The sequence below is a fragment of the Neurospora tetrasperma genome (assembly GCF_000213175.1).
Source record: "Neurospora tetrasperma FGSC 2508 unplaced genomic scaffold NEUTE1scaffold_3, whole genome shotgun sequence".
Classification (NCBI taxonomy): Eukaryota; Fungi; Ascomycota; class Sordariomycetes; order Sordariales; family Sordariaceae; genus Neurospora; species Neurospora tetrasperma.
In genome coordinates this window covers 1411925-1426006 of record NW_009799101.1, presented here as the reverse complement: position 1 = coordinate 1426006, position 14082 = coordinate 1411925, and the positions used below count along the sequence as shown (strand labels likewise).

The 14082-nt window shown below is 51.2% G+C and overlaps 3 protein-coding genes across 3 annotated transcripts; 2 read left to right on the top strand and 1 right to left on the bottom strand.

Moving 5' to 3' along the window:
• Positions 1-4000: 4000 nt before the first annotated feature.
• On the top strand, positions 4001-8024 carry NEUTE1DRAFT_129474 (uncharacterized protein; the record flags this gene model as incomplete). The annotated part of the gene is made up of 4 exons (XM_009852361.1): positions 4001-4846; positions 4917-7404; positions 7462-7732; positions 7997-8024. 4 exons carry the CDS (start codon positions 4001-4003, stop codon positions 8022-8024), a joined length of 3633 nt encoding a protein of 1210 aa, XP_009850663.1.
• NEUTE1DRAFT_116859 (uncharacterized protein) lies at positions 8010-8876 on the top strand (the record flags this gene model as incomplete). Its single annotated transcript, XM_009852360.1, has 1 exon — positions 8010-8876. One exon carries the CDS (start codon positions 8314-8316, stop codon positions 8701-8703), a length of 390 nt encoding a protein of 129 aa, XP_009850662.1.
• Positions 8877-9775: 899 nt separating this feature from the next.
• NEUTE1DRAFT_81221 (uncharacterized protein) lies at positions 9776-13312 on the bottom strand (the record flags this gene model as incomplete). Its single annotated transcript, XM_009852359.1, has 2 exons — positions 9776-12124; positions 12323-13312. The coding sequence occupies 2 exons, from the start codon at positions 13310-13312 to the stop codon at positions 9776-9778; spliced, it is 3339 nt and encodes a 1112-aa protein (XP_009850661.1).
• Positions 13313-14082: the final 770 nt, after the last annotated feature.

Below are 14082 nucleotides of genomic sequence, written 5' to 3'. Positions count from 1 at the left end.
TCGTCACCTAGGTAAGGTATGTAGCAATTACTTTCTCCTGCGGCCACCCCAGAGCTCACATGGAATTCGTTACTTTTGGTCTTGGCTCTTATTTCCAATCGTGCCACCCCCCTAAGCTTTTTTGAATATTTAATCTCTCTCGAGGCCTAGAACCCGCCGATAGCCGTGGCCTTTTCCTTTCAAAGCAAGGCATCAGACGCAACCTCATGACTTCGGCTTCAGGGGCCATGGCATGCATAACGTGGCAATGGAACAATGGAACACGCGGGTATGTGTATGGCATCCATACATCGTAACGGACGCCAGGACACGAACTGCCCTAGTCCTAGCCCTAGTCCCAGCATTTGCTTCCGCTGACATTGTGACCCGTGACGATTAACTGGTCTTCCCTTGTCTGGTCTGGCCGAGCCATGAGAGCGGCCCTGCTACCGTCCCGACGCCTGGGGTCCCACGTTTCTTCATCATGTAGTGGTTCGAGTCATCATCCTTGGGCCCCTAGTCGACGGGATGTCCGCTGCTTCTAGATGGAATGCCACGAGGTGGACTACCTCAACCTAATCTAATGTCCTCTCCCCTCTCCATCTGGACATGTCTGGACAGTATGATGTGTAATTCCGGCGACACAGGTCCAACCCGGCCGGACCTCAATGATTAGTCTGTTTCATCATACACTTTATGTGGGGGGTGGGGGGAAAAAGGCTGATGGAGGGGAAGAAAAAGGCCTCAACTAGAGGGGTGTTTCCAGGGGAGTAGAGAGCGTGGGAGGTGATAGGAAGAGGCCGAAAGTTCCTGGGTCCTGCCTTGGGAGCTTCCCGTGCATCTGGTTGACCTGCCTGATCAGAATGAGTGATGTGGTGATGAAGTTTCGAAGGACGGCTCCTTATCGACAAAGGGCATTGGTAGACTTTGTGGGCTTCCTAATCAAGCAGTTGTCGTCGAATGGAGGCGCAGGCTCTTATAGTTGCGATATATTTTATGGGGGTGGGGGGCTCTTCATCTCCGTGTCATCTTTACATGTTCAGGGGTGGGAAGAAGTGAAAGACAAGACAGGGAGACGCCACGAGGGTATGTACATACCTAGTCAGCTAGTACCTGGTAGCATGACGGTCTCAGGCGTGGCCCAGCTCTTGGTATGGAGGTCGATGAAGACGTTTCCTGCCGGCTGACAAGCTTAATGCGTGTAACGGTTCAACGATGCCAGTGACGGATCGAGCAATGGCGTGCAACAGGGCAAATTAAGGGACGGTAGCTTACCGTACCCGTGGGGCTTCCACGCCTTGCACGGCTGTTGAGCGCTTCCATTTCGTGCATGTCCTTGTTTCCAGAAGGCGCGGAAGCATGGTGGAGGAGCCGTGGAAGGGAAACCCCCTCGCTGTGGCCGGAGCTTGTCTCTTTGCGGTTTGGACTGCCGGATTATATTCGGTCATTTTAATTCAAGGTGATGACGCGAACAGCCCGAACGGCTTCCAGCGGGGGAATCCTTTATCGAATGATCTGGTGGGGGGCTCATGGGTTCCTCAGCTCGCCATCCAGAGAGGAGGATAAAAGACTGACTGTTCCATAGTAACGGGAATATATTCTGGCGCTCGGACCTGCCTGGTGGTACAACAGTTTGGACGGTTCGTGATTCAGATGATACTGGATGAGCTGAACGAGTCTGAGCCATACGTATCATTGTCCGGACTGCTGGGAACGCTGCCGCGTGTCATGGTTGTCGACGATGGCGGGTGCAAAGAGGAGAATGCAACATGGAGAAGAATTTCTCGCTGTTATTTCCCTTTCCAGCTGAGGAACTGAAGGGTGCCTGCCCCGCTTGCTCTTGATTACCTACTAGTTTAGTTGTACATACTGAGCTGTAATAGAAGCCTGTAGAAGTGCTACTATACGAAACCGGAACCCGCACCGAAACGTTTACCGTTTCTGATCGTTTCCCTTTTCTGCGGGATCTGAACTGGGAAGCTGAGGTCGAATCTTTATTTCGGAAAGTTGACTTTTGAAATCGATATTTCCTGATCCTTGTAGGAGCCAACTGGTTCTTTTATTTTGCAGAAATTAGCAGCTGGATAAAGCATGGCATCGCGTTCTAAGCGAACCGACCTAAAAGAGTCCAACTGGTGATTTCTCTCGAGAGAGAGGGAGGGAACACAGTATTTCCGCGGGAGCTCAGCAACTGTACGTGACACCAAGATCCTCAGCTCACTCAGAGTTACTTACTGCGTAGGTCCTCGCGCCAGGTGCCTCGAGGGCTGATTGTCCGACTGCAGCACCGAGTGACTTGCATAGGTGGTCGGGGCCGTGCTTCCCTTTCTGGGTGTAGTGTAACTAGCACCTAGCTGCTATTTGGCTTGTACACTAAAGAGGCTGCCAATCACTGCCCTCGCCAATGGGATTCGAGACCCAGCCGAGTCCGTCCACTCTTTTTCGTCTCCAGCGAGTGACGGGAGCCTCGACGAGTCAATGTGCACTTCTTGTACCCCGTACTGATCCGTCTAGTGTACTGATCAGCGAGGTCGAGGCCAGCAACGCGACTGTCTCTTTTTATTTAGTTTATCGGGTGCATAATATTGGACCTCTGGTGATTTGATGCTGTGTTCTTTGTTCCCGATGAGATGTGTATGTCCAACAAAAGAGACTTGTCGCAAATGGCATATGTCAGGTAGGTACAACAAACAAAGTCAATCGATGGAAGCTATGATTGCACTCAGTTGAACGAGGGGAGGGCTTGCCTGCTGGAGGGAAAGTGAATAGCCGAAAGGGTCCATAATGTTATGGATCCCACATCCAGGGCACTCCTTACCTTTTACCTATCAGTCCCAGAGACGAATTGAGTACGAGCCAATCAAAGGTTCAGAACCGTTGGAGAGCGGGAAAGAGGGCCTCGCAAAGTGAGGACCCTCCGTCCCCTCTAGTCCCACAGTGGAGGTGCCCGGGCTGCCGGGCAAGTCAAGTCCCAATGCGCCCAGTGCTCCCTACGACCTGCCCTGGCTGTCCATTCGTCCTACCACACACCAGTGCAGTGCGAGGCCATCCACTCCCGTCTCTCCTCCTTCGTCGACTGCTCCCTCTCAAAAAGAGACCGCCCCCCCCCCCCCCCCCGCCCAATGCATTTCACCTAGGCACCTCACCCCCTTGCCGGATATAGGTCCGTCCAGTCTTTCCGCTCCAACTGACGAACAACCTATACTTCCAGGTTCTTGGTTGAACCCTCAGTCAAAAGGGCAAATCGGATGCCGGGAAAGTGACGAGACAATTCGACCATCCATCCGCTCAGGTTCGACAGCACTGCCAGAAACCGCCCCCTGGACCCTCACGACCTGGCCACGCGGGCACCGAGAGACCGATATCATATCGAGTCATCGCCATCCAAACTCGACAAAAGAGCATCAGGCAACGTAGCCTCGACCGAGAACCCCTTCTGCGAACAGAGAACGACCCGGAAGACAAGGACGTGTCGCGACCGACAGGAATTCGGACCACCGTCGTCATCATCATCATCACGCCGGTTACCTAGACGTATACCTACATACATATCTGATCTTGCATCAGCTCTCTCTCTCACTACACTAGACTCTTTTATTCTTCGAGCCAGCGCTTTACAAGACCATCACACCAAGGAGCGGTCGGCGAATCGATGCCTGTGTTGCCTCACTTTCTCACCACTCCTTACCCGCCGACGCCTCAGCCTTCCGACCACTCAGATCGTCTGTCGCGACAGCTGTTCTTTCCATAGCCTCTAGCGCCGAGTAAACTTTTGGATCACCCTTCCTATCTAATTCCCGCCGACGTCAGACCCTTGAAATAGGGGACAAAGTGCATCCGTCCCTCATAAGCATCTACCTACGTCGACCTAGCGCACCTTGGACGCTCGACTTCTGCAAAGGTTACTTGTACATCACCTGCTTACTTACACCACCCGAGGCTCAGCGACCGGAACATGATCTTCGGCCCTTGATATTCTACACCATCGCTTGCTTCTACCCGTCACCACGACACGCTCAATATGCTAATGACACAGACGCCTGTGTCGCTACTTCAGGGTCAGAATACCACCAGTTCCTACAATACCCAGTCTCAGAAAGCATCCTACGATCGACGCGACCCCGCTGCCGCCGACTCAAGCCACGCGACGACTTTGGTCGACCCCAACGACTCCTCGTTCTTCTTTGCGACCGACCCTGTTTCCTCCATGAATGGCGTTGTAGGCACGGCGCCCGCGGGCACCATGTATGTCCGCGCGCTGTACGATTACGAGGCAGACGACAGGACCAGTCTTAGCTTTCACGAGGGCGATATAATCCAGGTTATCACACAGCTTGAAAGCGGTTGGTGGGATGGTGTCATCAACGGTGTCAGAGGATGGTTTCCCAGTAATTATTGCGAGGTAATCGCTAGCCCCGATGACGCTCCAGGCGAGACCGAGGGGAAGGCCAACCCCGAACAAGTAGTGGAGGAAGAGGCCGAAGACCACGATGTCTACCACGAGGGCTTTGACGAGGATGATGCATCGGATCGCGATGATGACCCTGATTCTCTTCCCATTGAGGGAACCGATGGCGATCGATCCAGGGCTGATTTCTGGATACCTCAAGCCACCCCCCTGGGCCACTTGTTCTACTACAACACCATGACCGGCGAGAGCAGCAATGAATTGCCGCTTGAGTCGCCTGCTTCTGTTAACGAGACCGGTCCCCGTGACCGCATGAATGTGACGATACCCGACCGGACCAGGCCGCCTCCCGAGATGATGGCACGTGGTTTGACCCAGGATGAAGAGGATGAAGACGATATCACCTCGGCCTCAGAAGTCGAGGGTGAAACTTTCATGACTGCATCCAGAGGATCACTTGTAAGTTCACACAAAACTTGATCACACTCAGCTTTTTTTTTAGGACAATGAGGGGCTTACTCCAATACAGCCCAAGAACCGCCGCTTATACGATGGCGTCTCACCGTCCACGTCCATGGATTCTATCAACGGACAGCCCTCCGGTAATAGGGGCCGTACCGAGACATATTTCAGCAGTAATCACCATCTAGTGCCTATGACATCGACAACCGCATTCACTAGCGTGACTTTCAACCTCCCTACCGCCGCTACAATTCCTCGATCCTTCTTTGACGATGGTTCTATGCAACCTCTCACTTGGAGCCGACTGGTCGCCAACATGAAGAAGGCAATTGACCGTTATCGCGAGGCCATCAAGAACAACCGCCGGTCCGAGTACGTTGCACGCGCCGAGGACATCTCTGACCATTTGCGCCTGCTCCTGGCGGCTGGTTCAGGGACAACCGACAACCATTCAGGCCAGCCTTCCATCATCTCGACCAACAAGGCGCTATACCCTCATTTCCGCGATATGATGTCAAAGTTTTCCAAGCTGGTGATTTCCTCGCACATTGCTGCTGCCGATTGGCCCAACGCCGAGTCCGTCCAAAAGTGTCTGCAGGAGGCTGATGGCGTCCTCATGGGAGTTTACAGCTATGTCGAAGTTGCTAGGCAGCAGAGAGGTGAAGACATTCCTCGGCTGTTCCCTGGGTTCGTAATTGGGTCCACCTCTGGTGGGAGTTGGCAGACTAATGGCCTCGGCCCTCACGACCCTATTACCTCCAATTTCCTCGATGATGAAGAGGGTGTAGTGGAGCCCACTGCCATCCTCGACAGCAAGTTGTTGGAAAGGCTGGATGAGCTGAAGCGTATGCTGGTTTCCGGCATTCGCGAACTGGACAAGAGCTTGGTTGTCACGGATAAGGTGGTGACGCCTTTCAGGCACGAAGTAATCAGCAACAATATTTGCGCTGCCGGTGGCAAGGTCGTGGACATGTTCAAGCCATGGATTGCCACGATTGAGTCTATCGACCTTTCTTGCCTTGGCAGCAACGGGTTCCAGCAGCCGCAGCTTCTTGATTTTGCGACAAACAAACAAAGCTTGTACGACAACATTTCCGACCTGGTGCTTGGCTGCCAGGCCGTCGCTGGCCCGCTCGCTGATGAATGGTCCGAGGTGCGGGGCCATGCTTTGGAAGAGAGATTGGACTATGTTCGTCAGTGTGCTCGAGCATTGGAGACCAACTCCTCGCACATCGGCTTCTCTCTCCAACTACTCTCAGAGCAAGTCCAGATGGTCATGCAGCAACAAGCAGAAGCTCGTGCACGTGAACCTATGCAACGAGCACCGCTTAGCAGAGGTGACTCGTTACCGTATGAGCGGCACTTGAGGACTGACTCTGCCTTCTTAAGACCGGTATTGATGAGCTCAGCATCGTTTTCGGAGGGCGATCCCACTGCTCCCACGTTCCAGCGGAAGGGTGACCCGTCAAAGATGAAGAAATTCTTCGGAGAAGATCCCACGCCGATTCAGCCTGTGGATGACACACCTGAGTTCTTGCGTCTGGACTACGAAGCTGAGCTATCTTGGGATCAGAAGGTGCAGCCGCCCGTCGTCAAGGGTGGTAGTCTCCTCGCTTTGGTGGAGCAGCTTACCCGCCACGACAAGCTTGACTCGAACTTCAATAACACCTTCCTGTTGACGTACAAGTCCTTTACTTCGGCTCGCGTACTGTTCGAGCTACTCGTAAAGAGATTCGGCATCCAACCACCCGAGGGCCTCACCCAGACCCAGTATGAGCAGTGGCGTGATAGCAAGCAGAAGCTTATCCGCTTCCGAGTGGTCAACATTCTTAAGAACTGGTTCGATAACTTTTGGATGGAAGATCAGAGTGAGGAGACAAAGCAGCTAATCCTTGATGTCTACAACTTCGTCAATGAGACAGTGAAGTCGACAGAGACACCAGGTTCCAAGGGCTTGATGGCCGTCTTGGAACAGCGGCGGAGCGGCAAGGAAGTCAATGTTCGTCGCATGATCCAGACGGTCAACCAGAATACGCCTGCGCCAATCATGCCAAAGAACATGAAGAAGCTCAAGTTTCTGGATATTGATGTCACTGAATTTGCGCGTCAGCTTACTATCATCGAGTCGCGCCTGTATGGCAAGATCAAGTCTACAGAATGTCTCAACAAGACATGGCAGAAGAAGGTTGCCGAAGGGGAGCCAGAACCAGCACCTAATGTCAAGGCCCTTATTCTGCACTCGAACCAGATGACCAACTGGGTGGCTGAGATGATTTTGGCGCAAACCGATGTTAGGAAGCGTGTTGTCGTCATAAAACACTTCGTTGCCGTTGCCGACAAGTGCCGGGCTCTTAACAACTTCTCTACACTTACATCAATCATTTCAGCTTTGGGAACCGCACCCATTGCCCGCTTGAAAAGAACATGGGATCAGATTCCTCAGCGCGTTCTCGCGACGCTTGAAACCATGAGGAAGCTCATGGCTAGTACTAAGAACTTTGGTGAATACAGAGAGGCGTTGCATCTGTCCAACCCTCCATGCATTCCCTTCTTCGGTAAGAAACCATGGTGAAGCCTCATGTTCTGGTCGAATGCTAACCTGAGATTCTTAGGTGTGTATCTTACGGATCTTACCTTCATTGAAGATGGTATCCCGTCGGTTCTGAAGAAGACGAACCAGATCAACTTTGCGAAGCGGGCGAAGACCGCAGACGTTATCGGAGATATCCAGCAGTATCAAAACGTCGCATATTCGCTACAGCCAGTACCTGAACTTCAGGAGTATATCTTGTCCAATATGCAAGCTGCCGGAGACGTGCACGAGATGTACGACAAGAGTTTGCAAATCGAGCCCCGCGAGAGAGAAGATGAAAAGATCGTCAGGTATGTAGAGCCAAAATTCCACCAGGTGGCTGTGAATGGGGGTGCCTTTTTTTCAGTGAGGTGATGGAGGGAGGACGGCATGGGGGCGCAATCTTGATTGGCCTCGTACTTCTTCGGACATCACTCAACTCGGCTGGTAGTCCTAGCTTTGTCACTTCCCGCACCCCTTCGTGACCCGCTGGGTTCAGCCGGGCCAGCACATCCATCACCCTTTTTCATTATCGTCTGTGCGGATTATTAACTTCTTCTTGTTGTACTTTACAGAGTTCTGGCTGAGTCTGGATTCCTATGATCCAACAAACTTCACGTATCTTCGTCCGACACCGAGCCATTTTTACATCGATGATTTTGTCGAAAGTACCACAGCGGAAAACGCTTTACTTAGCTGCCTTCCTTCCGAGCAGTGCTACAAAGTACCTTACGTCGGCCAAGCCGCTATGCTATATATCATATTTCTTAGTACGAGGCACAAACTGTTTGTTAAGCTCAATGCTGCGGAGCAGTTATGGTCACCCTTCAAGACCTAAGATGCCTGGCGAACAAGTCCATCACAAAAACTCGTGTCGCGGAACGTCGAACTTATGATGGTTTTAATACTCGACGTAACGTACCGGATGCCATTGGATGACAGAGCAGCTTCTTCGGGGCGAGCACTGCTGCGCCAACAAGGACTAGCAGCAACACTAAAGCTTAATCGAACGCCGCAAAGCTGGTCACATCCGAAGCAGATTCAGCCTGTGGAACCGATTCAAAAGAAGAATCCAAGGAAGAGCCTACGCATCCTACTCTCTTCCCTGCTCCGTGAAGCAAGACGGACGATTGAGCCACGTGTGGGGTGGATTGGGATGAATGTAAAGGGTCAGTTGGATGAGGAACACAAAGGGGGGCTCGCCGCAGAAGTATCTGTTGGCGCACGAAGAAGCAAAAGAATGATACCACGCGATGAGGGTTGGGATGAGCATATGGCCTGAAATGGGGATATATCCAAACACTATTTGTCTCGAAATATTAAAAGAAGAGGAGAGATAGGCATAGATCTACTTCCTCTTGTTGTCACAAGATATTATGCTGAGAACATTTAAGCGGCCACGAATCATTTTATGGATGACAAGGTCTATCAATATTACTACCACTATACATATGTACAGATTAGGATCAATGGATCTATGGGTGGAACGATTGGGTTTGACACAACACTTTTTGTTTTCTTGATGTTTGTTACAGTGTTGTCTAAGCGTGGTGACAGCGATACAATCGTGGATCTTTTCATCTTTATCTCCTTTGCAAACATAAGGCCCATGGTATACCTCGCTTCAATGTTTAGACCCCCTAAACACAGAACCATATACACCGACCGATGCATAACTCGCTCAGAACTAGATCGAACAGAACAAGACAATCTACTTATATTACCTCTATCAATGAATGGGCAATGCAGTTGAAATGCCCAGGGGCACCATGTTCCCCCGTACCTCGAAAACCTTTCCCACATCCCAATGGCACGATATCGCCCGTCCATGTAGTTTACACCACATAGCCGAGGCCCAGACCACCCGGGTCCTCCTTACCAGGCTCCCTGCCTTTACAACCTTGACTGACCCTGGACTCCTACGTATGAATATTCTCCGCATTACCCCCAAGCTTCTTCCAACAACTTGTGTACGTTTGTACGTCTACTGTAGTATCTTCCTTTGAGAAGATAGATGAACACGCTTGATGGACCGAAGGACGGACAAGGGAGGATGGATTTTACACATTTTCGATACTACGTGAATGTATTAGGATTAGGATGTATTCTTACAGTGGAGGAGAGAAAGTGCTCCTGTCCTTTCACAAGTTTGCTTGCTTAATATCTTTTTGCTTTCTAGAAATTATATTCACAATAAACCTGACATCGTCAGCCACCACTTGGTAAGTAGAGAGAGAGGTAGCAAGCACTAATGATCTCTCACACATATACTGACTGTGATGTGATGCGTTACTGCTAATATGCGCTACACTAGTCTAGAGGTATCGTGACATGAGAACGAACCCCCTGCCTGCCTAGCTGTTCCGCTCCGTGATCCTCCTCCTCTTCTTCCCGGGCGCCCCAGGCCCGATTGTGTATGCCCCTGTCCATGGCCCTATGCTTTCATCGTGAGCAGCAAAGCCAAACATTTTCTTGGCTTCAAGCACAATTTCTATATCGACCATGCGACGCCGTTTCCTGCTTTTGTTGTCATGCGACACTATTGTTGAGGTATCATCAGTGAGAAAACTTGGGCGTTTAGTGTCGCTTCCCTTGTGCTCATTGTCATAGCCACTTTCACAGTTACTTTCACTCTCTCCATTTCCTTGACCACCCGCTTCGTTACTTCCACCGAGCAAACTCTCTTGCATTGAGTTTGCCTCTTCCAGTTCGGGAGGAGGTATTATCGACGACGGCGATGCCCTTAGTCCCTTATCAGTGGTGGTGGTGGTGGTGGCCCTCTCCAAAATCTCCCTTTCTACATCTACATCGCTGACAGAACTCATGTTTATGCTTCCTGACGACGATGACCTCTTTCCTTCCTGCCCCTCTTGCTGTAGTTGCTGCTTCTCCTGTTCATGTCGCTCCTCGGAAAACGACAGCCCCAGAGGAGAAGGACTAGAACCAGGATCAGGGCTAGGATCAAGAAGAAGACCATCATGCTTTCCCGCCGCCGCTGCCGCCGCCGCCGCCGTGATTTCTAGTATGGCCTTCTTCAACTCCCCGGCCTCTTTCTCCAACCGGTCCGCTTTCTCCCTTAAGGCTTCCAGCGCAGAATTCTTGAGGTCCAGAGCCTTGCCGGTTTTGATGCACAGGGTTTTGACAATCTGAGCTGTCTGCGTCGCTGATTGTGAGTTATATAGAGCAGAGAGATAATGTTGTTGGATGTCGTAGGAGGATTGGGGTGTTGGAAGGTTATTATGTTTGTGTCCGCCTTTTGTCGCTGCCGGTGATAGTAGAGGCGGAGAGGGTGTGGACTCGAGTTTGACAAAGAGGGATTCGACGAAGGCTTGGTTGTAGGGATTGTCGTTTGAGGTGCTGGTCGAGGTGTCAGAGTCAGAGTCAGGATCAGAGTCGGAGTCGGAGTCGTCTTCTTCGGAGTCTTCGGAGTCTTCGGAGTCAGAGACTGATTCATCACTTTCGCTCTGCTCGGAATCGGATTCTTCTTCGTCTTCCCAATCACCTTCGTCATCATTCTCGTCAGAGATGTAACCCATCGCCGCTGCTGCCGCTGCTGCTTCAGCAGCTGTTGGTCCCCATAACATCCTCACGCCATCCTTGGGCTTCCTCATCTTCTGTGCTAGCACAAGCCCCACCATTACCTCCTCACCCCATATCCCATCTCCACCCTCTGCCCTTCCAACCATCAATTTGATATCCGGATTCCGCTCCAGAAACTGTTGAATCAAAATACCCAACCATTCCTCATCCTGGAGGTCCAAATCCACTTCCTGCCCATCAAATAACAACGATAACGCCATGCTAGTCAGTTTACCACGACTCGGTGCTCCTCTCCCTAGTGACTCTTCGCGAAGGTACCAGTTCACCAGGTATCGTTCCTGGATATCAGACAGTTGCATACTTTGACGTCGTGCCAATACTAGCTTCGACGACGGAGGTGAGGTGACGTTACTCTCAGCGTCAATGATCTCATGGTCACCACCATCCTCCGCCTCCGAACCCGATTCCGATTCCGATTCCGATTCCTCCAAGTCCGAGTCCAAGTCAGAGTCGCTCATCAAGTCCACAACCTTTGACATCCTTCCACTGCCGGCCCCATTAGCAAAAGCATTACCATTAGTATTGGCTTTAGCAGAGTTCGGCAACAACAGATCAACATCCACCCCCTGCTTCTTCAAAGCGCCTTTCCTCGCGCTCAAGGTGCTCTTGTGAATTCCATACTTTCTCGCAAAATAGAAGAGGCTCGGCCGCGGATTGCTGCAGAGGTACTCCTCCCAGGCAGCATCGCATCGCTCAGCTCTGGACATGTAGTCTGAAGGGTTATTGTTGTTGTTGTTACTTTTCTCTTTGCTTCTGCTGCCATTGCTGGTGCTGCTGTTGCTGGTGCTGCTGTTTCTGTTGCTGGTGCTGTTGCTGTTGCTGCTACTGCTAACCCCGGCGTTCACGCTTGTCTGTGCGGCGGCTTTGATTCGGCTGCTGCTTCTGAGACCTAGACCTCGTCCTCGGTCTCGCTCTTGATGTGATTGTGGTTGTGGTCGTGGCGGTGACGCGCTCTCCTTCTCCTTCTTCTTCTTCTTCTTCTTTTCTGTCGGGTCCTGTTTCTGACTTTCGCCTTGTCCTTGATCCTGTCGTGGCCGTTGGCTTGTGCTGCTTCTGACTTTGATTACTGCTGCTATTGCCTCTTCCGCTGAGCCTCCACTGGGCTGTTGTCGTTGTAATTGTTGTTGTTGTTGTTGTTGTTGTTGTTGTTGTTGTTGTTGTTGTTGTTGTTGTTGTTGTTGTTGTTGTTGTTGTTGTTGTTGTTGTTGTTGTTGTTGTTGTTGTTGTTGTTGTTGTTGTTGTTGTTGTTGTTGTTGTTGTTGTTGTTGTTGTTGTTGTTGTTGTTGTTGTTGTTGTTGGACTTGTACATCTCCATGCCTACTACTACTACTACTACTACTACTACCAGTAGTAATGTAGGTGTCCCGCTTTGCTGGCATCCTTCCTGGAATCGTTGAGGATGGGACATTGATACCGGCTGCTCTCAACTTAGCAGCCCTACCGAAGAGCGTCCGACGACCCACGCCGAATCTTTTGGCGACGTGCTTGTAACAATGACCGGGATTTTGGATGATGTACTCCATGGCAGAGTTGATGCGATCTACTCTTGCTCTTAGTGTGGATAGACTTCTGGCTTGTTTTGGTCCACTTGCAGAGGTTGGTGCTGGTGTCGGTACTGCTGCTGTTGGTGGTGGTCGTAGTGGTGGCGGCGGCGGCGGGATGCTCTTGCCTGGAATACCAGGCTTGACTCCGGCTTCTTGTTGTCGACGTGAACTCGGAGGATTACTCCTCAAGTTGTTTGCCCTTCCGCTCCTGGTTTTCTTTCCGCTATCCCCAGCACTTCTAGCAACGTCCTTCGAGATCTTCGTCGAAGCTATCCTCTTGTTCATGGTGCTTGGATGTAGACCGTACTTTTTAGCGATGTCAAGGCCAGACACCGGGGGACTGCTGTGAAGGTATTCGTCAAAGGCGGCTTCTACGGCTTCTCGAGAGGCTTTCTTGCCTGGCTTGGGAATGGGAAATGTGAGACTGTGTCGCTCTGGTCTTGTTGTCGTTGTTGGCCTTGCTAACGCTGCCGGTGCCTCAATCCTTGAAACTTCCATGGTCTCTTCATCACTGTCCAGAGCCTCAGTTGCATCATCCTCCTTCTTCTTCTTCCTCTTCTCCCTCCACAGTCTCATTGTAAGACTGCCAACCGAAACGCCATACCGCCTGGCATAAAAGCGCATATCGAACCCCCCAGGGTTGTTGTGGAGGTAGTCATGAAGCGCGGCGCTCACGCTATTGCTCTTGATTACTCGCTGCCCAGGTCGTCGGTGCGAAAGCGGCTGAGGTCCGGTCCTGGGCTCCATTTCGCCGTCGCGATTTGCACCTTGCGGACCCTTGTTCTCAAATTCTGGCATGTTGGAATTGTAGCCAGTTCTATCTGTGAACGGGGCATATGAGTCACTGGACCATTAGGTGTGGCCCGGAAATGAGTGGGCTATATAGTTGATGTGAAGAACAGTGCTTGTTGATGATGTTGATGTCTCCAAACTATGGTGGGGTGGAGGTGTTGTCAACGGCGGGGAGGCCCAGGGACAGAGCCGCCAGCAGTACATTGCATGACGCGCCGTAAACCACTGGATCCCGGACGTGCTTCAGGGCAGGAGCAAAGTCGCTAAATTGACTTTGCTATCGATATTCGGTAAAAGTATGTATTATTGATGTAGACCCAACAGGGCATGCAGTTGAAGTAATCGGTGGTAGGAGAGGCATCAAGACCACCACCTCGTCGTCCCCTTATTTTTTTTCACCCAATAATTTACAACCAGTCTCAATCACTTATAGCTAGCTCACCCGCTTTCTACAAGTCTACTGCAGCGTGATCTGGTAGTGTGTTGGATGACGTGCAGTAGTGTATTTACGACCAGGGCTTATACTGCGCGCCCAATTTGTCCTTTTACCTCCCTCTCGAGTTGTTGAATTAGTACCTTGAAGTACTCCAACTACACAGCTAGTGCTGTATTTGATTTATTTCGAAGATCATGTAGCTTGACAGCTAACGTACAGGTTGTTGAGCGAGTTGGAAGTCACCTGAAATCGCATGTGCTTTTCGTCTTCACACCAGTTCGGTCATCTC